The 27629-nt window shown below is 43.4% G+C and overlaps 1 protein-coding gene across 1 annotated transcript; it reads left to right on the plus strand.

Moving 5' to 3' along the window:
* Positions 1–267: 267 nt before the first annotated feature.
* On the plus strand, positions 268–27629 carry Ythdf2 (YTH N6-methyladenosine RNA binding protein F2). The gene is made up of 5 exons (XM_052716973.1): positions 268–583; positions 1051–1075; positions 1658–1737; positions 7191–8774; positions 26729–27629. The coding sequence occupies exons 1-5, from the start codon at positions 557–559 to the stop codon at positions 26750–26752; spliced, it is 1740 nt and encodes a 579-aa protein (XP_052572933.1). The 5' UTR covers positions 268–556; the 3' UTR covers positions 26753–27629.

Consider the following 27629-nt stretch of genomic DNA (forward strand, 5'->3'; position numbering starts at 1 on the left):
TTTGTTTTCTGAAGACAAAGCAATTTTTTTTTTTTTTTTTTAAGGTGTTTGCCAAAATCTCCAGGCGCGGACCCCGGCCACCCAGCGCTCCTAGGCCCAAAGCGGCGGCGGTGGGGGCGGGGAGGCGGCGCGCGCCGCTTCCGCTCCTCCAGCCCACCAGAGGGCGCCACGGGCACCGCGCTGCCTTCCCGAGGTGCTCCGCGCCGGGCCCCTTCCGCGTGGGTGAGTGAATGTGAGAGTCAGCGCTCGCGCCGCGCGCGCCGCCCGTCTCCGCTGCTCGGCGCCCACATTCCGGCTGCGAGGGGCGCGCGCGCGCGCGCGGCGCCAAGGCATAGAGACGGGCGTTGAGCTGTCCGGCTAGAGCGTCGCCGAGTCGGAGCCGGAGCCCGAGCCGCGCGCTGTGTCTCCGCTGCGTCCGCCGAGGCTCCCGAGTGTCAGGGACAAAAGCCGCCGCCGCCGCCGCACCCTCTGCTCCCGCCGCCGGGGCTCAATCCGCCGCTGCCGCCGTCCTGAGGAGGAGTCCGCTGCCGTCGTCACCAGTGAGGATCCGAGAACCATGTCGGCCAGCAGCCTCTTGGAGCAGGTACAGGCCCCAGCCCGCATGCCTCGGCCATTGTGTGAGTCGAGACGGAGCCCGACTAGGCCCGGGCCCGCCGCTCCTGGCCGGGCCGCGGCGGCGGCGCCTCCTCTCGCGGCTTGGGATTCCGGCCTGAGGCCGGCCGCGCCCTGCGCCTCCCGGTCTGGCCCGCTCTTCCCCGCTCCTCCCCGGACCTCGCCGGCCGCGCCGCGCTCCCTCCCCTTAGCGGCCCGGGCTTTCCTTCCTCGTTTCCTTCTCCTTCCCTCGTGTCGCTGCTGGCCCGGCCCGGGTGACCCGCCGGCCTAGCGCTCTCCGCCCCCCCCCCCCCCCCCCCCCGCCTCCCCCTCACCACGCGTCCCCTCAGGCCTGCCTGCTCCTTTCTTCCCGGCGCGGGCCCTGTTCTCATTTGTCTTTTCCTTTTCCGTTTTCTTCCCGGACGACTTGCTGCTCGCCGACGTCCCCTCCGCCCGCAGAGACCCAAAGGTCAAGGAAACAAAGGTAAGCCCGGCTCCGCCGGTGGCCGCGGGCCGGGATGGGGGGGCGAGCACGCCGGCCAGGGGGGGGGCGGGGTCTCGGGGACGCGCCCCGGGGAAAGGACCTTTCCGAAGCGGCTCAGTTCGCAGGTGCCTCGCGCCGGGTGTGCGACCCTTTTGGTGTGTTCTTGCAGCTGGCGAGCAGCTTTTTCGTTAACAACGAGTAATTCATGAGCGGGTGGGGGTGGAAGGCGTTTTGAAAAGCACCAGGTCCTTAGTTTCCCGTAGGTCTTAGGAGGCCTTTGTTTTTCCTCCTCGTGGATCACTTTCTGGAAGTAACTCACATGTGAGGGGGGAGAGAAAGCCGGAGGGAATTGAAATTCCGAGGAGCCAATAAACTGACCTTTTAAAAAGATCAGCTTGCTCTGGGGTGGAGAGAGAGTTTTTCACTGGGGAATCTTGCTTGAGCCTTGGCGCTCATGTTATCCCTTTAAGAGGTTGGTGGCTCTGTGAACCAGCGTGATCTCTTCCTGGTGAGAATGTAATTGCTGAACTTGGGAGGGAACTCTCGGGCCAGGACATTACTAATTTGACTTTCTCCTTCTAGTACAAAATGGATCTGTGCATCAAAAGGATGGACTAAATGATGATGATTTTGAACCTTACTTGAGTCCACAGGCAAGGCCCGTGAGTAACTGATCGTTTTCTATTATCTGAGGGTGTTGTGTACTGTTAGTAAGTCTCACTTTTGTGTTGGAGGGAGTTTACTCTTAATACTTATTAACTTGTTATAGAACAAACAAATGTTATAGGCTATAGTACTGATAACATTTCGTTGTGTAAGAACAATAATTGAGTAATTGTCCCTCATTTGCCAGGAATATGTCAGTGCAAAATTTAGAATATTGGCCCGAGTTTAATGTTCTGACTGCACTGAAGGAAACAGAACCTTGTCTTTTAGGAAAGTTGGGTTCCTGATGTAGTGAGGAAATTTTAGCGTAGAATCACTTGAATTTCACTGATACAAAACTACCATCCATTGGTCTCTCATGAGCTTTCGTGTATTAAAATTTTGAAGTGAGACAAAGTGGGATGCTTGCTATTTTGATTTGCATTTATTTAATATCTATAGAGAACAACTTTGTATACCTACCTTTTCTGGAAGAGAAATGGAGTTAAAGTTAAAACATTGTTTAGCACAGTTGATGCTCAGATCAAGAATGATTGCAGCCGGGCGGTGGTGGCGCACGCCTTTAATCCCAGCACTCAGGAGGCAGAGGCAGGTGGATCTTTGTGAGTTCGAGGCCAGCCTGGGCTACAGAGTGAGTTCCAGGAAAGGCACAAAGCTACACAGAGAAACCCTGTCTCGAAAAACTAAAAAAAAAAAAAAAAAAAAAAAAAAAATGATTGCAGTTGCAGGTGGGCCTGAACTTCCTTAGTGATGGAGAGAGGGCTTTTGCACCAGTGTGTCATTCTGGTATAATGTCCATCGCTGACAAAAAAAGTTTGAGATGTACTTAATGTTTCTGATGGAAAGATTAGTTGCATATATATTCAGATACCCCTAATGTGAACTGTACATGTGGAGGTTTATTTGATTCACCAGTTTTGTTTTCCTGTCTCATGACGGTCACAAAGTCTTAGTTAACATAAGTCCACAGATTTATACTTCAAAATTTATACATCAAAAGAGTTGATGGTATTACTTTTAAGCTATTGTAACATAGATTAAGAAGTTTATGCAACATTTATATAAAATTGTGAACATACCCTGTAGGAAGGAAATAGAGTTGGTTCTCAGTAACTTGACGTGTGTGTGTGTGTGTGTGTGTGTGTGTGTGTGTGTGTGTGTGTGTGTGTGTGTACACTCAGATTTGGGTCTTATGTAAGATTTTTGAGATAACGTATCTAAAAATTTTCATAGTTAAGAGTACAAAAACCATCTAGGGTAGTTTTCAACCTTCCTTTAATACAGTTCCTCATGTTGTGGTGAACCCCAACCATAAAATGATTTTTGTTGCTACTTCATAACTAATTTTGCTGCTGTTATGAGTCATAATGTAAATATCTGATATGCAGGATATCTGATAATGGGACCCCAAAAGGGTTGTGACCCAGAGATTGAGAACTGCTGATCTAGGAAGTAATTGGCAGAAAGTTTCCACAGAGGACAACCAGCTAATCAAGAAAATCAGGGAAGGAAGTAGTGGAATGAATTGTTAATAGTTACTGTTAATGAAGTAGTTTGCTTTCCTAATCACTTTAACAGAGAGTGGGAACATTTAGAATCAATTCTAGGTAGTTCTTGTAAAGTATTGTGTAATTTAGATTTCTGAGCTCTGCAGCATGTGGGAACTTGTCATTACAGGTATAGACATTCACGGATGTCTTGGCCTAGTCCGTGCTAATAAGAGCGTTTTGTTTTTCTTTCAGAAGTAAGCTGAAGCTTAAAGGACCTTTTTAAAAAATTGGGCCGTAGTTATAAACCTTGAAGAAGGGTGGCTCTTTGTTTTTTTGTGGTCAGTCACCAAGAGTAAGCCTTAGAGCTGGGTGTACATCACTGTTTCTTTTTGTAGCAGCCCTGGCTGTCCTGGAACTCTTTCAAATGTAGATCAAGCTGGTCTTAAACTCTCAGATCCACCTGCCTCTGCCTCCGCCTCCCAAGGCGTGTGCCACGACACCCAGCTATTCATGTAATTTTTAACTTTCTTCTTTCTGTCTGTCTCTGTTTGTTTGTCTTTTTGAGTCTCCCTATGTAATCTTGACTAGCCTTACTTACACTCGCTGAGATCTGTCTGCCTCTGTCTCCTGAGTACTGGGATTAAAGGCATAAGTTACCACACCTGGCCTTCTCAAACTCCATTAGTTGAATTTTATTATGTAGATGTGTTTAGAGGCTGAAGAAACTGTTTATACTGTTTCCTGGCCTTGGTAATAAAAGTTCAAGTCCTAAGGTACTTACCGTTTTCAAGTCTCTTCAGGTCAGATCTACCTATTAGGTAGCTAATGGACTGGTAAATAATGAGTGTCTTATATTACTAGAACTATTACAGCTAAGGCAGATTATATGAATTGAGCTCTGTATTTATGGAGATCAATTTCATGTACCTCTTGCTTTTCATTTGAGGTTATTCTGTGTGCTGTAGGGTTTATTTAGTTTAGTTTTGAGATAAGGTCTTACAGTGTTGCCCTGGCTGGCCAGGAGCTATGTATGTGTAGACCATGTTGGCGTCCAGTTGATGGAGATCTTCCTGCCTCTGCCTCCCCAGTGCTGGGATGACAGGTGTACACCACTCTGCCCAGCAGTGCTGTAGGGTTTTTATTGGGGAAAAAAAAAAAAATCACAAACTAAGATCAAGAATGATTAAAGCTCTCACAATACAGTCTATATCCTTGATGTGAAGAGTAATTGTACACATTTCATATTTCTGATAATTTAAGGTTATAGACTTAATGTCATACTTTTATACTTCTAATGCAAAAGGTAGTATAAATTTCAAATGATTGGCATTCATTTTATAGGTGAAATGAAACAGGAAGTAATCCCTCTACCCCCACCCATATTTTAAGTCTTTTGGAAACCACTATTTCCCTTCCAGTTATTGTAGAGTTTATGTAGTGAACATTGTTAGTTTATGAGGGAAGAATGCTTGGATAGACATTTGGACTAGAACTTGAAATTTCTAGTTCTTTCTGTTTTTTTTAATCCCCTTCCAAAATTTTCTTACACACACACAATATAAATAACTGGGCATGTGTGTGTCATCATACAGATTGGAGGCAAAGGACAGTTTGCAGGAGTTGGTTCTCTCTGTCCACCATGTGGGTTCCAGGGATCTAACTCAAGTTCTTGACCTGACTGCTCATTGAGCTAGGCTTTTTTATTTTTAAGCATTTATGTGATGTGGGGCTACCATGGCATGTATGTGGAGGCCAAGGCAACTTGACAGTAGTGTCAATTCTCTTGGCCCTGTGGGCGCTGGTAATTGAATTCAGGTCATTAAGCATGGTGACAAACACCTTTACCCATTGAGCCATCTGTTTTTCTGTGTGTGTGTGTACAGTGAGTGTTTGCCTGTGGAGGTCAGAAGAGGACATCAGATTCCCTGGAACTGGAGTTACAGATGGTTGTGAGCCACCACATGGTGCTAGGAACTGAACCTAAGTTCTTTTAGCCACCGAGTCATCGTTCCAGTCCCTACTTTTTTTTTTTTCTTGTTGGACATAGAATCTGTTTTTGTTTGTTTGTTGTTTTTGTTTTTGTTTTTTCCCCTGAGACAGGGTTTCCCTGTAGCTTTGGAGCCTGTCCTGGAACTCACTTTGTAGACCAGGCTGGCCTCGAACTCACAGAGATCCGCCTGTTTCTGCTTCCTGAGTGCTGGGATTAATTAAAGGTGTGCACCACCACTAGAATCTGGTTTTGTTAGCTCTCAAACTCACTGTATAGCTAAGAAAGCTCTTGAGTTCTACCTTCATACCTGTATTTCCTGCTTGCTGGGATTACAAACATGTGCCATGAAGTCTGTCTGGCTCTTTTGCTGGGAAGCTCTTAAACACTGATCTTGCAAAATTCCCACTTTGTGTGTGTGTGTGTGTGTGTGTGTGTGTGTGTGTGTGTGTGTGTGTGTGTGTGTATGTATATGTATATGTGTGCATTGGTGTTTTGTCTCCATGTATGTCTGTGTGAGGGTGTCAGCTCTTGGAGTTACAGACAGTTTTGTTAGCTGCCACGTGGGTACTGGGAATTGAACCCGGGTCCTCTGGAAGAGCAGTCAGCTTAACTGCTGAGCCATCTCTTCAGTCCCCAAAATTCCCACTTTTTTTTTTTTTTTTTTTTTTTTTTTCTTCTTCGAGACAGGGTTTCTCTGTGTAGCTTTGCGCCTGTCCTGGAACTCACTTGGTAGCCCAGGCTGGCCTTGAACTCACAGAGATCCGCCTGGCTCTGCCTCCCGAGTGCTGGGATTAAAGGCGTGCGCCACTACCGCTCGGCCCTCCCACTTTTTTAAATCCAAAATTAATTAGTTTTAATAAAGACATCATCTCAATTGGGCCTGGATTGGCAGGAGTTAGAAGTAAGCCTGGGGCACATAGTTCCCACCTCTCTGGGATGTAGAGTAAGAACCTTTAATTCTAGGACTTGGGAGGCAGAGGCAGGGGGATCTCTGGGAGTTCAAGGCCCAGCCTGGTTTGTGCCAGTTAGAGCTTCATAGTGAGAACCTGTGTAAAAGGAACAACTGACCAGGCATGATGGGGTATGGGGACACTCCCCACCCTGCCTTATTGTGGTATGTATGGGTGTATTGCCTGCATGTATGTTATGTACCACGTGTTTGCATTACTTACAGAAGGTATCAGATCTCTTGACTGTAGTAACAGATGGTTGTTAGCTGCCATGTGTGTGCTGGGAACCAAATCTGGATCTTCTGGAAGTACTGCAAATATTCTTAACTGTTGAGCTACTTTCCAGCCCTAGTAGTATACACCTTTATTTAATCCCACCATACTGAGTTCTAGTCCAGCCTGGTTTCCATAACAAGTTCTAGGACAGCCAAAGCTACATAGTAAGACCCTGTTTCAAAAACAAAAACAAACAACAACAGCAAAAACAAAACAAAACTATATACTATATGTATCAACTTTACATGTTTACACAGGACCTTTAGGTATGGTGTAACATATCTTTAACCCCAACACTTAGAATCTGAGGCAGGAGCCGGGCAGTGGTGGCGCACACCTTTAATCCCAGCACTCGGGAGGCAGAGCCAGGCGGATCTCTGTGAGTTCGAGGCCAGCCTGGACTACCAAGTGAGTCCCAGGAAAGGCGCAAAGCTACACAGAGAAACCCTGTCTCGAAAAACCAAAAAAAAAAAAAAAAAAAAAAAAAAAGAATCTGAGGCAGGAAGATTGCCGTAAGTTTGAGGCCAGCTGGGCTACATAGCACATAAAAAACCAGCAGATATCACATCAAAATTTCATATAGTTCAAAAATGCAAAGAAGTTTACAGAAAGGTATATGGGCTACTCCCTTTTGTAGTGATGGCTCAAATACTTGAGTTGTGATTGTGGAAGGAAATGTCCTGTTATTTATATTATTTATATATATATATGTTGTTTTGATGTATTTGCCTTTTCTTCCACAGAATAATGCATATACTGCCATGTCAGACTCCTACTTACCCAGTTACTACAGCCCCTCCATTGGCTTTTCCTACTCTTTGGGTGAAGCTGCTTGGTCTACTGGAGGCGACACAGCCATGCCCTATCTAACTTCCTATGGACAACTGAGCAACGGGGAGCCCCACTTCCTACCAGATGCAATGTTTGGGCAGCCAGGAGCCCTAGGTAGCACTCCATTTCTTGGTCAGCATGGTTTTAATTTTTTTCCCAGTGGGATCGACTTCTCAGCATGGGGAAATAACAGTTCTCAGGGACAGTCTACTCAAAGCTCTGGATATAGTAGCAATTATGCTTATGCACCCAGCTCCTTAGGTGGAGCCATGATTGATGGACAGTCAGCTTTTGCCAATGAGACCCTCAATAAAGCTCCTGGCATGAATACTATAGACCAAGGGATGGCAGCACTGAAACTGGGTAGCACAGAAGTTGCAAGCAGTGTTCCAAAAGTTGTAGGCTCTGCTGTTGGTAGTGGGTCCATTACTAGTAACATTGTGGCTTCTAGCAGTTTGCCTCCAGCTACTATTGCTCCTCCAAAACCAGCGTCTTGGGCTGATATTGCTAGCAAGCCTGCAAAACAGCAACCTAAACTGAAGACCAAGAATGGCATTGCAGGATCAAGTCTTCCACCGCCCCCAATAAAGCATAACATGGATATTGGAACTTGGGATAACAAGGGTCCCGTGGCAAAAGCTCCCTCACAGGCTTTGGTTCAAAATATAGGTCAGCCAACCCAGGGGTCTCCTCAGCCTGTAGGACAGCAGGCCAATAATAGCCCACCAGTGGCTCAGACATCAGTGGGGCAACAGACACAGCCATTGCCTCCGCCTCCACCACAGCCTGCCCAGCTCTCAGTCCAGCAACAGGCAGCTCAGCCAGCTCGCTGGGTAGCACCTCGGAACCGTGGCAGTGGGTTCGGTCATAATGGGGTGGATGGTAATGGAGTAGGACAGTCTCAGGCAGGCTCTGGATCTGCTCCTTCAGAGCCTCACCCAGTATTGGAGAAGCTTCGGTCCATTAATAACTATAACCCTAAAGATTTCGACTGGAATCTGAAACATGGCCGGGTTTTCATCATTAAGAGCTACTCTGAGGACGATATCCACCGTTCCATTAAGTATAATATCTGGTGCAGCACAGAGCACGGTAACAAGAGACTGGATGCTGCGTACCGTTCCATGAACGGGAAAGGTCCCGTTTACTTACTTTTCAGTGTCAACGGCAGTGGACACTTCTGTGGAGTTGCAGAGATGAAATCTGCTGTGGACTACAACACATGTGCAGGTGTGTGGTCCCAGGACAAATGGAAGGGTCGTTTTGATGTCAGATGGATTTTTGTGAAGGACGTTCCCAATAGCCAACTGCGACACATTCGTCTAGAGAACAACGAGAATAAACCAGTGACCAACTCTAGGGACACTCAGGAAGTGCCTCTGGAAAAAGCTAAGCAGGTGTTGAAAATCATAGCCAGCTACAAGCACACCACTTCCATTTTTGATGACTTCTCACACTATGAGAAACGCCAAGAGGAAGAAGAAAGTGTTAAAAAGGTAACGAGCTTATTCAGACTATGGGGAAGGAGGAGGCATTACAGAGGCTAAGAGAGGTATTGCAGTGAGTGAATGGTTAATAAAAGCTCTGGAAATAATGGTGTCATGTAGCAGCTTAAGGCTTTATGGGAGGGAGTATAATTGGTCTTTTGAACCCTAGTGTGAAGGAATGTGAGCATTAGTGGAGAGCAGAAACAATACAGTTTGAACTTAACTGATAGAGACAGGTAAAGATACAAAAGGGATAATTGAAGTGATGGTATGATGAGAAAGGGAAGGATGGAGGGTGTAATATACAGAAAGTATGAACACGCTATGCAAGAATTGACATTGTTTGTTAGAACATGTTTTACTGTTTGTAGTGTTCACTTTATTTATTTATTTATTTTCTTCTCAGTGATAGGGATTGAAACAAGGATATGCTAGGCAAGCCCTATGGTCACTGCTCCACATCCCCAGCCATAGGAAAGTTTTAATATAAAACTTTTAATATTAAAACTTTCCTATATAAAACTTTTTTTTTTAAAGAGTTATTTATTTATTATGTATACAGTATATATGACTGCAGGCCAGAAGAGGGCACCAGATCTCATTACAGATGGTTCTGAGCCACCATGTGGTTGCTGGGAATTGAACTCAGGACCTCTGGAAGAGCAGTCAGTGCTCTTAACCTCTGAGCCATCTCTCCAGCCCCCTATATAAAACTTTAAAAACGGCATTAAAGGGACTGGGGAAACTTGGTTTTAACATTTTATTACTCATTTTATCTTGATTTTTTTTTTAAAATCTGGTAGAAAGAGTGATAGAAAATGGATCCAAACTAGAGTGATTTATTTGAAATACACAGTGCTTGCTCTGAGGGTATTAGGTATATATAAATTTTAGGACCACAATGGGGGTGTTTGTTTGTTTTATTAAGATTTATTTTGCTAGGCAGTAGTGCCACATGCCTTTAATCCCAGCACTCAGGAGGCAGAGGTGGGCAGATCTCTGAATTTGAGGCCACCCTGGTCTACAAAGTGAGTTCCAGGACAGACTCAAACTACACAGAGAAGCCCTGTCTCGAAAATAAAAACAGAACAAAAAAAATATTGTTTTATTTGTATGTATATGAGCCTGCATGTATGCATGAGGTCTGCAGAGACCAGAAGAGGGTGATGGGTACCCTGGGATTGGAGTTACAGGTGTTTGTAGGCTTTGCCATTTGGGTGCAGGGAATCGAACCCAGGTCCTTGAGAAGAGCAGCTAGTGATCTTAACCATTGAGCCTTCTTTCCACCTTTTTTGTTACTTATTCATATTTTATTAACTTTTATTTTCTGTGTACAGGTGTTTTGCCTGCATGTGTGTCTGTGTACTACATGCAGGCCTGGTATACACACAGAAACCAGAAGAGGGTTTCAGATCCCATGAAACTGGAGTTTACTGTTGATTTATGCTGGCTTAATTTTTGTTCTGCTGGTGATTGAACTCAGGGTGAATTTGTGTTTTTATTTTTAAACCAGTGCTCTGGATGGAACGAGGACCTTGAGCATGCTAGGGAAACAGTCTGTCTCTGAGCTAAGCCCCTGAATCTATGTTGACTTTTATTCAAGGGTGTATTTGGATTAAATTCACTGCAGTGGTTGTGAGTGAATTGAACCTGGAGAGAGGATCTCATAGTTAGGACCTCAGACCTCATTAACTGAGGATGACTTTGAATCTCTGAGACTAATTTTTTTGTTTGTTTGACTTTTGAGACAGGGTCTCACTGTGTAGTCATCCATGGTCTGGAACTTACTATGTAGACCAGGCTGGCCTTGAACTCACAGATCTGTTTGTCTCTGCTGGGAAAGAGGTGTACCATCATTTCCAGTACTGAAGCTAATTTTTTTTAATATTTTAGGTTGTTTTTTTTCCCCCCTAAGTTTTTAGATTTATTTTAGGTTTTACGCTTTTGTATGTCTGTGTACCACAGTGTATGTATGGATGGTTGTGACAGGCTGCCATGTGGGTGCTGGGAGTTGAACCCTGATCTCTGTAAGAACAAGTGCTCTTAACTGCTTATCTCTCTAGCCCCAATAAATATGTAGCCTAGGCTGGCCTTGAACTCGTGGTCCTCCTTCTGCCTTCTGTGCCCGCTTTAGGGTAGGAGCACACAGATACACAGTTGGTTCTCACCTTCTACCTTTATTTTATCTGGTTCTCGGAATCAAATTAGGTCTCTTGGGTTATGGCCAGCACCTTTACACGTTGAGCTAGAATTTCTGATCCTCCTATCTCAACTTTGCAAGTGCTAGTGTTATAGCTACCACCACTGACTGCCACCACAACCCATTTATACATTGTTTGGAATTGAACCCAGAGCTTTATGCAGGCTAAGAGCTTCACTGAGTTACCGGCCAGTTCTGATAATGAACTTTGTATAATTAGATGTGAGATTCTTATCTTAGGATTGACTAGACTTTTACTGTTTTCCTAGAATGAACTTAATAATGAAAGTCTAGGGTTAGGGATGTAACTCTGGTAGAATGTTTGGGGAACATGCACCAGACCTTGGGTTCTATCCTTAGCACTATCCGCCTTTAAATAAAAAGGTAATGGTTTATTTCTAAAACCACACATAAAGACTTAGATGGATGAGTATCCTAATTGTTCTCAGGCTGGTGAACAAAACACCAGATAAAAGTTAAAGCTTTGATTATATTTATGCCCCATTGCCTTTGAGGTAATGTTCTTTGGGAAGAGACTCTGGTTTCAGGAGAGCTCGATGCTAGCCCTGTTCCATTTCAGTCCGATGCTTGTTCCTCCTGTCCTTGCATAACTGACTATAATCTGTTAGTTTATTAGGCTTCCAAGAGAGTTTGTGAGAATGGGATTCATAGCTCATCAAGGCACTACTTTAGGTGTGTGTGCTTTGTGTTAATTACAAGATGGCAGAAGACTGGATGGCATGGAGGGGTGGTAATGCAGCAAGCAACTTGGACGTAACTAGGAAGCACTTAAAACTTCTCCTAGGATATCACAGCTGTTCTGAAGGTCCATGACCAGACATGGATCTTGGCAGACCACACTGAAGTAGAGACAGCCAGCCATTATTACTGAATCCTTCTGTCACCTGATATAATTCAGTATCCTGAAACCTTCAAACTGCATCTGTCTGGCTTGACATTTCCAGTAAATTTTAGCGATATCTTTGTCTTTTGGGTGTCCTCCCCTCCCTCCTCCCCAATCTAGTCCACCTGGCCTTCAACTCATGATCCTCTTGCCTCCACCTCCTGGGTGCTGGGATTACAGGCCAGCTATGTCCTGGTTTGTAACTTGTTTTTTAAACTTTGTATCTAAAGCATTATTTAATTGTGAGAGAGAGCAAGCACATCCCCGTGCATGAAAGTGGAGGTCAGGGGAACTTTTTAGAGGTCAGGGGTTGATCTCCACCACATAGGTCTTCAGGCTTCCTTTTACCCACTGAGCTATTCCACTGGCCTGGTTCAAAACATCTTTTTAGCCCTGAGTGTTGTTCACTTATACCACACCAGATTCTGTGACATCACTTTTAGTGGCTTTGTAATCTGTTATAAACGTGTTGACTGGTTTTGTTCTTTGGGACAGCCTGACTGTAGCACAGACTGGCCTCAAACTCGAAGCCGTCCTTCCTTAGCCTTTCAGGATTACAGATGTGAGCCATTGCACCCAGGTTCTACATTTTCTAACTAAATGATTAGGATAGAAATAACCATACCTGCCTTTACTCACAGCACTCAGGAAGCAGAGACAAACGGATCTCTTGAATTTGAGACCAGCCTGGTAGTGACTTCCAGGACAGCCAGGGCTACACATTGAGGCCTTGTCAAAGGACAAAGACATACTAATTGTTGTTTCCATTTATTCCTGCTTTAACGCTTGAAGTTCCTCCTCACACTTACTGAGTGGACACCCCCTTCTGTGTGTGGGTGTATTTGTATACTCCACATGTACGTGCCTGGGAGTCAGAAGACAAATTGTGGGAGTCAGATCCCTATTTCCAGTGTCTGGAAATGTAGCTCTGTTGGTAGAATGCTTGTTCAGCATGTACAAAATACTGGGTTCAGCTCCCAGCGCTGCATAAACTGAGTGGCCCACACCTCATCCCAGCACTGGAAGGGTGGAGGCAGGAGGAGCAGAAGTTCAGTGTTACCTCTGGGCTAGCCTGGGCTGGCTACATGGCACCCTTGATTTAAAGAGAAAAAAGAAATGGAGGAATGTGAGTGGAAATTCTTCAGGTTCAGCGTCTCTGCTATGTGTTGTGTTGTTTAGTGTGGGGGTGTGGTGAGTGAAGAAGCCTAGATTTCTTTGCTGTTATGTTGTAGAGGTGGCTACAGCTTTTGAAACACTGCATTGAATTCTCATTGGATGTCCTAGTTCAAGGGATAAAGGACTTTCCTATAGCTCTTTATTTATTGTCACTTATTTTGTGTTTGTGTACACATGTGGGTGCATGAGCCACAGTGTGCATGTGTAGGTCAGGGCAGTCTACTCTAGTTCTCTGCTAACGTGGTTCCCTGGGATCATAGTCAGACTGCAAGCTGTTCCAATGTTGACCCGGTTGTAATTCTTAAAAGAAGGAAAAAAAAAACAACAAAAAACTAGTGAAGTAAGGCAAGCAACGGTGATCTCTTTCTGCTTTTCTGTATTCACTGTTGACCCCTAAGTCTGCAAATGAGCCAAGAAGAAAAGTGTGGCTGTAAAGTTGTTGCCGCCCCCTTCTGGACACAATTATAACTCCAACAAAGGTAGTGCAAGTATCTGCGTAATACTTTCCACCCTGCTGAGTAAACAAGCTCCAGCAGACCTGGTGTTAGGGATAATTAGAACATGAGGTCACTTGAAATGTTACAGAACAGTGTATGTTAAAATGCTGACACTGGGCCAGCAAGATGGCTCAGTGGGTAAAATGCTGGCTGTGTCGGCCGGAGAGCTTGAGTTCAGTCCCTAGAATTCATGTTTTTGATTGCTTTAAAGATGGACCAAAAAAACTTTAGAGATGGTCCAGCAGTTAAGAGCATGTACTGCTCTGGGCAAAGGATCTGAGTTCAGTTCCAGCACCCATGCTGGGTAGCTGACAAAAGCCTATAACTTCAGCTCCAGGGAGGTCCATGCCTCTGGTGTCTGGGGGCATCTGCACTCACTTGCATAGACACACATAATTTAAAAACAAACAAACAACTTTTAATAAAAAGTGGAGTATGATAGAGGAAGACACTTGATGTCAGCCTCTGGTGCAGACAAGCACACCTACAACACACTAAGCTGTACACTGCATACATGGGAAACACTAAAAATATGGAGGAGAGAAGAGAACATTTTACAAAATTGACCACTGCAGGCGTGCATTCCTGCGCATACATTATATGCACGCAAATAACTTTTTTTAGATTTATTTATTATGTATATAGTGTTTTGCCTGCTTGTATGCCTGCACACCAGAATAGGGCACCAGATCCCATTATAAATGGTTGTGAGCTACCATGTGGGTGCTGGGAATTGAACCCAGGTCCTCTGGAAGATCAGCCAGTGCTCTTAACCTCTGAGCCATCTCTCCAGCTCCCCACAATAACTTTTTCAGTGTTGATGTTACAGTATGTGACCAAGTACAGAAGAGACTAGCAAGACCAGCTAAGACTAGTGTCACTCGAGTTTTATGGAATGCTTAATTACATGTACACCTGGAAGGAGGATGAGTAGGGAAAGATAATGGAAAGATGGAGGAGGAAGAAATGGTAGATAGGTCTCTGAGGCCTGCCTAATTTCATAGTGATTTTTTTCAGGCCAGTCAGGGTTATGTAGCTGTTAGAAATAGAGGAAGCTGCTCTTTTCAACTTTATTTGATCTTGAACTTAATGATTATCCCAAATCTACTTTCTGGGTGCTGGGGTTTCAGGCATGTGCTACCATACCTGACTATGTGGTATTGGAGCTTACTTTGTGCATACAAAACAAATACTTCTATATCTCTTGATTCAGCTGATGGGATTAGAAATATTTAAGGGCCGGCAGTGGTGGCTCACGCCTTTGATCCCAGCACTCGGGAGGCAGAGCCAGGTGGATCTTTGTGATTTCAAGGACAACCTGGTCTACAGAGCGAGATCCAGGACAGGCACCAGAACTACACATGAAACCCTGTCTTGAACCCCCCCCCCCCAAAAAAAAGTGTCGGTTGTATGCAAACACTACCATTTCCTTTGTTATTGTTTACTTTTATACTGTGCCATTTTCTGAAAGGTATTTGTGCATCTCTGGATTTTGTTAGCCAATGGGGGAGATCCCTATGATTATTCAGTTTGTAATTTTTATTTAATTTTTCAGATAGGGTCTTACAGCCCAGAACTTGCTATGTAGCTAAAGATGACCTTGAACTTATAATTATACTGCATCTACTTTCTGGGTGCTGGGGTTATAGACATAAGCTACTGTACCTGATTTTATGTGGTGTTGGAGCTTAAATCTTTGTGCATACAAGTGCAAACAAACACTACCAGCATAGTTACATCCCAGTCCTCTGGCAGGTCTTCACAAACATCAGAAACTGCCTACTACATACACAAGTTTAGTCATTTAGAGAAGATAGACTCATGTAAGATTTGACTTCACGTGAATTTATTTATTTGTTTATTTACTTATTTTGGAGAAAAGGTCTCTCTGTGTAACCCTGGTGTCCCAGAACACTCTGTGCAGATCAGACTGCCTTCAAACTCACAGGGACCACCTGCCTCTGCCTCCCAAGTGCTGGGGTTAAAGGTGTGCTCTACTGCATGATACGTGAACTTCAAAGAAAATATTTATGGAGCTGGAAAGCATGGCTCAAGAGGTTTAAGAGCACTTGTTGCAGATGACCTGGGTTCAGTTCCCAGTAATCAACATGATAGCTCACAGTCATCTTTAACTCATTTCCAGGGGACATGACCCAAAATAAAATAAATTACGTGTTTTTATGTATATGTGAGCCTGAATACACCACATGCATTCAGGAACCTGAGGAGGTCAGAAAAGGTGTCAGATCCTTTGGAATTAAAGTCCATTTGATGAGAGTTTCCAGGGTTGTGATTTAATGATAGGCAGTAAGAGCAAGAATGCAAATGGTTTTGAGATGTCATAAGACTGAGTGGAAGACTATAGTCCACTCACTTCTAGTTTACACAAAAACTATAAGGTTACATCACCTCATTGGCAGAGTTAGAGCCTAGACCAGTTATTGGGTAATTTAGCCATTTATGTCAAAAGTTACATTACTTAAGGTTCATGATCCAGCAAAGGGATAAGGAGGTGGGACACTGGGTAGATGTGGAAAAAGTATCATAGTATAAATCCTCTCCATCTCCTGAAAATACTGATTTAAGATTTTTTTTTTTTAAATTTGAAAAAATCCCAAACATTAGTGTGTGTGTTTGGAGCAGTGTGCTATATCACACGTGCAGGTCAGAGAACAACGTGGTGAAGTTGGCTCTTCTTCCACTTTCGTGTAGGTTCTGGAGATTACATTTGCTTGTCAGACTTTGTTTTATTTTTGTTTTTCTGTATGTAGACCAGGCTGGCCTGGAACTCACTGAGATCCTCCTGCCTCTGCCTCCCAAGTACTGCAATTAAAGGTGTGTGTCACTTCACCCAGCAGTCCTTAGGTTTCTGAAGCAAAGCCCTTCACTTGCTGAGCCATCTCATGGGGTCCCCTTGGGGTGTGTGTGTTTAATTTTTATGTGTATGAGTACGCATACATGTATGCCTGCATGTATGTCTGTGCAGCAAGTGTGTGCAGGAACTGGAGCTACAGGTGGTTGTGAGCTGCCATATGTTGAACCTAGGTCCTCTGGAAGAGTAGTCAATGCCCCTGTCTACTGATCCCATCTCTCTTTCCCTTTTTTTCTTTTTGAGACAGGGTCTGATGATGTAGTCCTGGCTGTCCTGGAACTCACTGTGTAGACCAGACCTGCCAGATCATGCCTGCCTCTGCCTCCTGAGCTCTGGGATTAAGGGTGTGGTTTACACCATACCTGGCCCTTGTTTTTATTTTTGAAACAGTATTTTGGAGCCTGTGCTGGAATTATAGGTCTAAAGATAACTTTTGAGTTATTTGAAAAGGTTTTAAAGCTATATCTATACTTAGGTCCTACCTCCAGAGTTATTTAAATTTTACTAGATAAGCAGTCTAGGTATAAATGAAGAGCCATGTGTAGTGGTACATACCTGTAGTCCCTGTTACATGGATGGCTGGTAGACTTGAGCTCAGGAATTTGAGGCAACCATGGAGAGTCAGTTATCTGGAGCTGGAGTTACAGTTGTGAGCCACCCTGTAAGTGCTAGGAGCCAAACTTGGATCCTCTGAAGAATAGCAAATGCTCTTAACTGCTGAACTATCTCTCCAGTGTCCTGTTCCTCTTCTCATTTGTAAGTTTTAAACTTTAAAATTGAGTGACTCTTAGATATCTCGAGTTAGTTGCTTAGAATGTGACTTCAAAAGTTGAGGGGGTGTTCATTTGTTTGAGACAGGGTTTATTCTAGCTCAGCCTGGCCTGCAATTCACTTTGTAGTTTGAGGGTGACCTTGAGCATGATCCTGCCTCCACTTCCCAACTACTAGGATTATAGACTTGTGCCACTGCCTTGCCTGATAAAATTAGTTGTGAAATTGTTGCACTTTACTTGTAGCTCTTTGTTAGTGGAATGCCAAATAATGATTCTGAGAATAGTCCATCTTGGCAAACAATTTCATTTGGTTTAGAAATAGTATTTTCAATTTTTACTTTTGGTTACACTTAAAAATAACCCTGTTTTATCGTACTTTTCTTTTTTCTTTTTTCTGAGACAGGGTTTCTCTGTGTAACAGTTCTGGCTGTCCTGAACTTGCTTTGTAGACCAAGCTGGCCTCAAACTCACTGAGATCCTCCTGCCTTTGCCTCCCAAGTGCTGGGATTAAAGGCATGTACCACCACCACCACCACCCGGCCTTCAGTTGTAGTTTATGAACACTTAGAAGTGGAGAGAGGGCTGGGGAGTATAGATGAGTGGTAAAGCTTGCCTAGCATGTGCAAAGCTTTGGGTTCAATTTCCAATACCACAAAAAGAAAGGGAAAGTAGAAGAAGAGCGAATAAGCAAATGATAAGTAATTGGGCAAGGTGGCATATTGTCTAGGAGATTGAAAATCTCACAGCCCGTGTCACCAACACTCTCTTTAAAAATGAACTGGGGCTGGAGAGAAGGCTTAGCACTTTGCTGCTCTTGCAGAGGACTGGAATTTGGTTACTGCATATATGTCAGGCTGCTCACAATTGGTTGCCTATAATTCCAATTCTGGGGAATCATCCAGTGTCCTCTTGGACTCTGAGGGCACTTGCATGCATGTGCACAGTATGTGCAGACACATATTTAAAATGAAAACTGAAGAGTGGGAGGAGGAGGAGGGGCTGGAAAGATGGCTTAGAGGTTAAGAGCACTGCCTGCTCTTCCAAAGGACCCCGGTTCAATTCCCAGCATACACATGGGAACTCACCACCATCTGTAGTTTCAGTTCCAAGGAATCTGACACCCTCTTCTGGTCTCTGAAGGCACCAGACATGCACTTAGTACACAGATATGCAGGCAGACGGAACACACAAAATAATAAAAATAATAAGTAAAAGATGAGAGAGTATTTTGTATGGGTATGCATGGGTGGGCTTGGCTTGCATGTGCACATTGTCAGGTGTCTTCCTCTGTTCTTTATCTTATTTTTGAGACTCTATTTCTCACTGGACCTGGAGCCTAACTGACTTGCCAGTTAGAACTCTGGGATCTGCTTGTCTCTGTCCTAGCTTTCTTCTCCCTGCTCTAGGATTATTGATATGTACCACCCTGATTGGCTTTTACATGAAAGTCTTGGGATCTGAATTCAAGTCTCCATGCTTGTACAGAAAGCTCTTTATCTAGCTTTGGAAAGAATGTTTTTACTTATTTATTCATTCACTTATTTTAGTTTCTTTGTGTAGTCTTGGCTGTCCTAGAACTAGCTCTGTAGATCAGGCTGGCCTTGAACTCAAAGAGATCCACCTGCCTCTGCCTCCTAAGTGTTGGGATTAAAGTCATGTGCCACCACAACCCAGCAGATATTTTTATTTTTTTATTTTATTTTATTTTGGTTTTTCGAGACAGGGCTTCTCTGTGTACTTTGCGCCTTTCTTGGAACTCACTTGGTAGCCCAGGCTGGCCTCGAACTCACAGAGATCCACCTGCCTCTGCCTCCCGAGTGCTGGGATTAAAGGCGTGCGCCACCACCGCCCGGCTCAGCAGATATTTTTAATTGAGAAAATTTTTATTCATTTTACATTACCAACCACAGATCCCCCTCTTCCCAGCAGGTATTTTTATAGAAGAAAGGATATTAAACTAGAGATAAGTGTGGTGGGCCAATCCACTAACCCCAACCTTTAGGAGGCCAGGGCAAAGGGATTTCAGCCAGCTTGAGATTTCATAGAGTAAATTGAACACTGCCACCTTGTGGCTGCAAGGTATTCTTGTGAGCAAATTTTAAACTTTGTAATTAGTTTGTATTGCAGTGCTGGGTAGTGAATTCAGAGCCTTGTGGGTGCTAGACAAGCTCTCTACCACAGCCACATCTCTAGTTCTGTAAACAGATTGAAAGTGAGGAGGGGGCTGAAGTGGTTTGAATAGAGGTGTGGGTGTTACTTGGAACCAGTTACTTAAGCCGAAGACTAGAGGTTGAGGCTTAGAAACATTCAAGATTATAGTTATTTTAAAAAACAAATACCAAGCTGGGCAGTGATGGCGTGAACACCTTTAATCCTAGCACTCAGGAGGCAGAGGCTGGTGGATGGATCTCTTGAGTTCGAAGCCAGCCTGATCTTCAGATGGAGTTCCAGAACAGGCTACACAGAGAAACCCTGTCTCAAAACACTTAAAAAACAAAAACACCTTTAAATATTAGAGGTGGAAGTTTGAGATGTTGGTAAGAGGATACATAATTACAGATAGGTGGTGGTGCATGCCTTTAATCCCAGCACTCAGTAGGCAGAGGCAGGCGGATCCCTGTGAGTTCAAGGGTAGCCCAGCTACGGAGTGAGTTCCAGGAGTGAGTTCCAGGAAAGGCGCAAAAGCTACACAGAGAAACCCTGTCTTGAAACTCCCCCCCCCCCAAAAAAAAGGCAAGTTTTTCTCTGTACTGCCAGCTCCCCAAATAACTACACAGAGACATTAATTATTAAAGCTTGGCCTTAGCTTAGGCTTGTCCCACTAGCTCTTACAACTTAAATTAACTTATTTATTTAACATATGTTCTGTTGTGTGCCTCGATTCCTCATCTCTTGGTACTGCCCATGCATGCTGCTTTCTTTGAGTCTGGCTCACAACCCCGCCTTTCTTCCTCTCCAAGTCCTTTCTATCCCCAGAAATCCTACCTAACCTCTTCCTGCCTAGCTATTGGCCATTCAGTTTTTTATTAAACCAATCACAGTGACACATATTTACAATGTAAAGGAATATTCTGCAAGGGGATTAAATTTAAAGAGATTTATTGCATTGTGTGATAGTTAATGATGGTGCATTGTGTGGTAATTTTGAGAAAGCAGAATAAATGGTATCATCAAAGATAAGTACAGGGCTGGGGAAAATAGCTCAGTGGAGGGTAAAATGCTTGCCAGGCAAGCAAGATGACTGGAGGTTGGGTCCCCAGGGCCCATGTAAATGTTGGGCATGTGTAGCAAGCTTTCTCAAATGTAGTCAGGCTTTTGTTTTGTGAGCCCACCAGCTCCCCAATAACGCTATGGAGACTTAATGTTAATTATGAAAGCCTGGCTTTAGCTTAGCCATTTTCCAACTGTCTCTTTTAACCTATATTCTGCCATGTGGCTCGGTTACCTCTGTTTTGTACCATATGTCCGACTTCTTCAGAGTTTCTGGCAAAATATGAGCCCATAGATTTCTTTCTCTTTCTCTCTCTCCCTGGAAATCCCGCCTATCCTCTGCTGCCCAGCTATTGGCCATTCAGCTCTTTATAACCAATCAGAAGACGCCTTGGCAAAGACATACCTTCACAGGGCACAAATATTCTGAACAGGTGTGTGTGGCAGCCCACCCGTAATCCCACAACTCGGGAAGCAGAGACAAGATCCCTGAAGTAGGAGGGCTGGAGAGATGGCTGAGGTTAAGAGCACTGCCTGTTCTTCCAGAGGTCCTGAGTTCAAATCCCAGCAACCACACGGTGGCTTCCAACCATCTACAATGAGCTCTGATGCCTTCTTCTGGCATGCAGGCATGCATGCAGATAGAACACTGTATACATAACAAAATAAATAAATCTTAAAAAAAAAACAAAAACAAACAACAGATCCCTGAAGTAAGCTGGCTTGCTAGACTAGCTGAGTTGAATGTGAAACCCTGCCTCAGTATAAATGGTGGGAGAATGGATACCTGATGTTAATCTCTGGCTTCCAAACATATATAGGCATATATGCACACTTCTCTCTCTTTCTCTCTCTCTCTCTCTCTCTCTCTCTCTCTCTCTCTCTCTCTCTCTCTCTCTCTCTCTCACACACACACACACACACAAAAATACACAAATGTCAAGCAAAGTGACTGGTGTGTAGTTTATCTGATAAAGCAGATGGAAAGGTTTCGGGCACTTAGGAGCCAAGGAATACCACAAAGTCACTGTAAGCTTAGCAGTTTAGTCTGCTCCAGGGAAAGGTTTCCCCAATGTAGCAACTCTGCTCCGGCAGGGGAGGATTTTCCCACCAAAGTTGTTACAGTTCTACTCAGGGCCCCCGGAGTGTAACAACTCTGCTCTCTAGGGGAAGGTTTTCTCAGCAAAAGTGTTGCAGTTCTGCTCTTTTCCAGCAAAGAAGGTCTCGCCCAAACCTCATTCAAGAGCTTTATTGGGAGGGAAGAATCCAGGAGGGTGGCTGCCTCTGCCAGGGTGGGAAAAGGCAGCAGCAAACTGACCAGGCATAGGGTTTATATAGGACTTCTTAGGGGCGGGTTTTTTCTAGGTGAAGATTTGTAGGGTGGGAGTTGGTCGGATTTCAATCCCTGAGCTTGGATAAGCTCAAGAGACTAGCTGGATGTTGTGCTCAGGGATTGGTTGGTTTTTTGTATTGAGTTGGTCAGGGGCAGAATGTGTTTCTTTGGCTCTGGTTTCAGGGCCAAAGTGTGTTTCACTGTCCCCTTTTAACCTTTTGGCTCTGGTTTCAGGGCCAGTGTGTTGTTTGGCTGACCCTTTTACCCTACAACAGGGACCTGATTTTAATTCCCAGGACCCACATAAATAAAAGCTGGTGGGATGTTGGAGACAGATCCCTGGGGCTCACTGGCCAGCTAGCCTTCCTGCCTGGCTGCCTTGGTGACAGACGCTGACTGAAAAAGGTAGATGGCACCTCAGGAACAATACCCAAGATTGTCCTCTGGCCTTTACAGGAGCACACACAGAAATGACAAGCAGATTCAGATGTGATGACACATACTTGGAAGAGGACACTTGGGAGGTAGAAGCAGGACGATCAGGAATTCAAGGTCATCCTCAGTGAATCCAAGGCCAGCCTTAGGTACATGAGACCTTGCCTCAAAGACATGGAGGGTCTGAGGAGTTGGCCTAGCTCTTGTTCTTGCAGAGGGTTTGTGCTGGGTTCCTAGTACCCATGTGGTGGCTCCCACCCATTCGTAACTCCAGTTCCAGGGGCTCTCACACCCTCCTATGACCTCCACAGCTACTAGGCACTCACATGATGCACATATATACATGCAGGCAAAACAACACACATAAAATCTAAAATTTTAGATATTGTTGGAGGTCAGAGGATAAGTTTGTTTTTCCCTCTCTCATGTGGGTCTTTAGACTTGGCAAGTGTTTTTTTTATCCACTGAGCCATCTCATTGGCTGGCTTTAACTTTTCAAGACAGGATCTCTCTATATATAGCTTAGGTTGGCATTGACCTCAGGAACCTCCTGCCTGAGGCTTCTATGTTCTTGGATGACAAGCGTGTCCCATTGTATGTGGTGTGAAAAAGTATTATTTTGTTTTGTTTTTAGAGGTAAGGTCTCTGTAGTCCTGCTTGGTCTCAGACTTCAGCCTCAGCCTTTTAGTGCTGAGTTTACAGGTGTGTGCTATGAACCACAGTTCCTGGTTCCAATGTTCTTAATGTTCTATAGCAATTTCCTTTTGTCTGGGTTCTAGTCTGGTATCATTTAGTTTCATATGCTTTAAACTATAGTGATTTCAAGAGAGAGTATGCCCACAGTGGGTCAGTCACTAGGTAGATGGTGTTTGTTCATGCCATTATTTGTAACTTCATGTAAGCTGTTCCCTGCCAGGGTTTCCATTTTTATTTGCTATTTTTACTAGGTTTGAGGGTGCCTACCTGTGATCCCAGCATTTGGGAGACCAAGAGGATTGATTGTAATTTCATGGCACCTTGGATGACATCAAACGCTGTGTCCAGGGGCTGGAGAGATGGCTCGGTAGTTAAGAGAACTTGCTGAAGTTTTTTAGAGGACGTTAGTTCAGTTCCAGCTCCTGTGCTGGGCAGCTTACAACCCCATTAACTCTGGCTCCAGGGCATCTGCGCTGTCTTCTGGCCTCCCCAGGCATGCACATACATGCACACATGAATAAAAATCTTAAAAATATTATATCAAAAATAATTTTTCCTTTTCATCAGCAGAAGACTATGAATATCTTTTTTCTTATCAGACTTTCACCCCTTTAAATATTTATTGATAAATCTTGCTTGGTTCAGATGCTAATTATTAATTAATCCATGCATTGCAAAAGTTGGCCCTTGAGAAACTCTTCAAGCAGGATCCTAGTGATTCTTATTCTTTCTAATCTGTACTTTTTCTTCTTAATCAAAATAATGCTCTAATTTTTTAAGGGATTGATTTATTTTATGCGTGTGTTTTGCCTGCATGTATTTTTGTGTCTCATGTATATTTTGACTTGAAGAGGTCTGAAAAGGTCACAAGAGGGTGTTAGAACTGGAATTACAGATGGTTATGAACTGCCTTGTGGGTGCTGGGAATTGAACCCCAGTCCTCTGGAAAAGTAGGCCAGTGCTCTTAACCAGAGTCCATTTCTTTCCAGTTCCTCAAAACTACTTTAAATATGATTTAGTATTTAAGATTCTGTGAATTATTTACTCGTTCCAAAATCATTTGCTTTTTAAGATGCTTTGGTGTAAATTCTAAAGGGTCTTTATAACCTGTAATGACTTTAATCTTTATTTTTATTTATTTTTTGTATGCGTATCAAAACAGCTGTGTTTGGAAATTGAACATTTAAGCTGGCTCATTAAACTATAACACTGAAATTGCTAGCCTCATTTTTGAGATCCTACAACTGACCTTATCTCTTGATTTTTTTTTTTTTCTTACTAAATATTTTAAGTGCTTGTTTGTTTTGTTTTGAGGCAGGGTCTCTCTGTAGCCTGGAGCTGTCCTGGAGCTCACTATGTAAACCAGGCTGGCCTCGAACTCACAGAGATCTTCCTGCCTCTCTGCCTCCCTACCGCCGGAATTAGACTTGTGTCACCATGCTGAGCTTTAAGTGTTGTGACTAAGCATGTTGGTAAAATTAGATGTATTTGTTAGGGTTTGGTTTCTTACAGTATAAGGAAAGTAGGTTAAAACTTTCTGTGTGTTTGTTAAGATATAAGAAGCAGGGCTAGAGAGATGGCTCAGAGGTTAAGAGCACTGGCTGCTCTTCCAGAGGTCCTGAGTTCAGTTCCCAGCAACTACATGGTGGCTCACAACCATCTGTAATGAGATCTGGTGCCCTCTTCTGACGTGCAGGGATACATGCAGACAGAATACTGTATACATAATAAATAAATAAATCTTTAAAGAAAAAGCTATAACAAGCACCATTTTATTTAATAGTCAATTAGCCTAATTTACCTTGTAAAGCAAATAAGCATGAGTTAGGTAAGTGAAGACCTGTTTTTGTTTGTTTTTAGGGTTTTCGTTTTGTTTTTTTAGATTTAATGGTGCTTGAAAGTGAACGAGTAGACTAGTTTTAAATTTTCAGGCTGACCTTGAACAACTCCTGTATACTTCTGGCTGTCTCTGAATTCACAGTCCTGCTCCAGCCTCACAAATGCTAAGATTGCCTATGTGTACCAGCTGATTTTGTTGTTCCTAGTGCTGGAAATTGAACCTAGAACCCTGCCCATCAAGCATTGTAGCACTGAGCTACATCCTATCTCTGAATGAAAGATTGATATAAGGTGCTATTGAAAGATTGGTTAACTTCAGGATAATTATTATTATTATTTTCCCCAAGGCAAGGTTTCTCTGCGTAGCCCTAGATGTCCTGGAACTCGGTCTGTAGACCAGGCTAGCCTTGAACTCAGATACTCCTGCCTCTGCCTCCTGAGTGCTGGGATTACAGCTGTTCTCCACCACTGCCTGGCCAGAATTACTATTTTTTGAGATAGGGTCACAATCTAGCAGCTCAGGCTGTCCTCAAACTCTTGATGATCCTCCTACTTTAGTATCCTGAGTGCTGGTATTGTGGCCCTGTGCCATGATGCCTGGCAGTTTCATTTTACTTTTTAAACCTGTTTTCCTACTGTAAAGCAATAATATGTCTGTCTTAGTTACTTTTCTGTTGCTGTAATAAAAAACGGTGACCAAGGCAACTTTAAAAGAATGCATTTAATTTAGGTTTTAGAGATGGTGGAACAAAGGTTTAGTGCAGGAGCAGCTGAGAGCTCACATCTTGATACAAAAGTTGGAGACAGACAGACAGAGACACTGGGAATGGAACCTCAAAGCCTTCCCCTCCAGTAACATATCTCTAATAAGTCCACACACTTCCTTCCTTATCCTTCCCAAACAGTTCTACCAGCTGGGGACCAAGTATTCAAACATGAGCCTATGGGGTCCGTTCTCCTTCAAACCATCACAGTGTCTGTTCTTGAAATTTTAGGAGAGTTTAATAGAAAAATTCTAGGAACATTAAAACTTAAGTTTCTGTTACATTGGATGGAACTTTTTTCTTTTTCTATAGCAGCTGATTTTCTGATTGGAATATATGGGTTAGTTATAATGTTTACTGCTGTGATTGATAAGTGTAGTGTCTCCTTGTGACATTTTCATACATGTATATAAGGTACTTTATCACACATATGTAGAGGGCCAAAGGTGACAATGGGTGTCTTCCTTGCTTGATCTCCACTTTATTGAGGCAGGCTTTCTTGATAAACCTTAAGCTTCCTAGTTCCGGTCCAGCTAGCCAGCTAGCTTGCCTTGGGAATCCCCTCTCTGCCTCCTGAGTGATGGTGATTAAAGTCGTTAGTTTTTCTCAGAGATTGGTACAATAGCTGCACAGTCCTTGGTTCATCTTGGGTCGATAGTCTTGGACAGGTAAATAACTTCTTTGAAGTTTAGTTTAATGAGAATAATGGCTTGGTGTATGTGCCTATCTTTAGTACACTGAGGGCTAAGGCAGGAGGATTCCAAGTTGGGACCAGCGTGGGTTGTGATGATCTTAAATGAAACCATAACAAAATATAAGCCTTAGAAGTAAATACAGTCTTTGGAGGGAAAATACGGAGATGATTAATAGTTAACAGTACCTGGGACATGGAAGTCCAAATGTGAGGGTTGCTATTCTTTCTGGGATTCGTACTAACATCAGAGCCATAGTTATAAGATCAGTGGGAGCAAATACGTAAGTTTAGGACTGTGCACTCTGTTGTTGTTGTTTTGGTGTTTTGAGACAGAGTCTCTCTACATAGCCCTGGCTATCCTAGAGTTCACTCTGTAGACCAGGCTGGCCTGGAACTCACAGATCCTCCTGCCCTTTGCCTCCAGGTGCTGGGGTCAAAGTTGTGTGCCACCACAGCTGGCCAGGCCTTTTCCTTTTAAAATGATTGTAGTTTTTGTGTTTGTTTATTTATTATTACTTTCATTTAGATAGGTTTTAGCTAACTATTTCAACTTTTTTCTTACCTCCCCAGGAACGTCAAGGTCGTGGGAAATAAAAAGCGGTTCTGCACAGACTGCAGCAACGGTTGCATCTGCTTATCCTAAGAGGACACAATGACCTTCAAGAAAATTAGGACTTTTTTCTTAATTTCATTGACTTCAGAGACGATTGCAAACTTGCAGTTTAAGTATTGGAATTTCACAAAAGACATAGGACTTAACTGGAAAATGGGAAAAAAAAAAAGGAAAAAAAAAAAGAAAAACCTAAACAAAAATTCCCTCTAGGTAGTTTAGGTAAAAAAAAGTCCCTTTTATTTTGGCTTTGGTTGTGATTCAGAGCATAATGCTTTGGTTTTTTTTTTTTTTTTTTTTTTTTTTTTTTTTTTTTTTTTTTTTTTTGTCTTTTTACTATATTTTTCCGGATTTTTAAGTCCGTAAGTGCATACAATTTTCTCTAATTTTTAAACCCTTTCCTCTTCCCATTTTGACATTTGCACTTGGAGAACACTTGAGTTACACAGATTTTGGGTGTCCACCCCAGAAAGTGGGAATTTGATTTTTCCCTTCCGAACTGGAAGAAAATCTTTATGAAGAATTTGTGTCTAGGAGAGGTTAATAACAGTGTTACCCAAGGTTGTGTCTGTAAGGGTGATTCATTTTCTCTGACCCTTTGTTACTCAAAGTAAAGTACTAGGAGTCCTAAGAAATGTTCTGTTCTTGTACATTATACTGATTAAGTCAGGATTAATTTGATTTCAAAGCTAAGAACAGTGGTAAAAACTTGTTTTCAGAAATGCATTTTGGAAGAGAAAATATTGTAAAACATGTAGTGAATGTTTCTTCAGTTTCTTGTTCAGCCAATGAGGAAAGGGCATTGCCTTTCTTTTTACCATTAATCACTTCTCAATAAACGTGAGATCCTGTTGAGCATCA

This window comes from Peromyscus californicus, unplaced genomic scaffold (genome assembly GCF_007827085.1).
Source record: "Peromyscus californicus insignis strain IS unplaced genomic scaffold, ASM782708v3 Scaffold_5__1_contigs__length_169319896, whole genome shotgun sequence".
Classification (NCBI taxonomy): domain Eukaryota; kingdom Metazoa; phylum Chordata; class Mammalia; order Rodentia; family Cricetidae; genus Peromyscus; species Peromyscus californicus.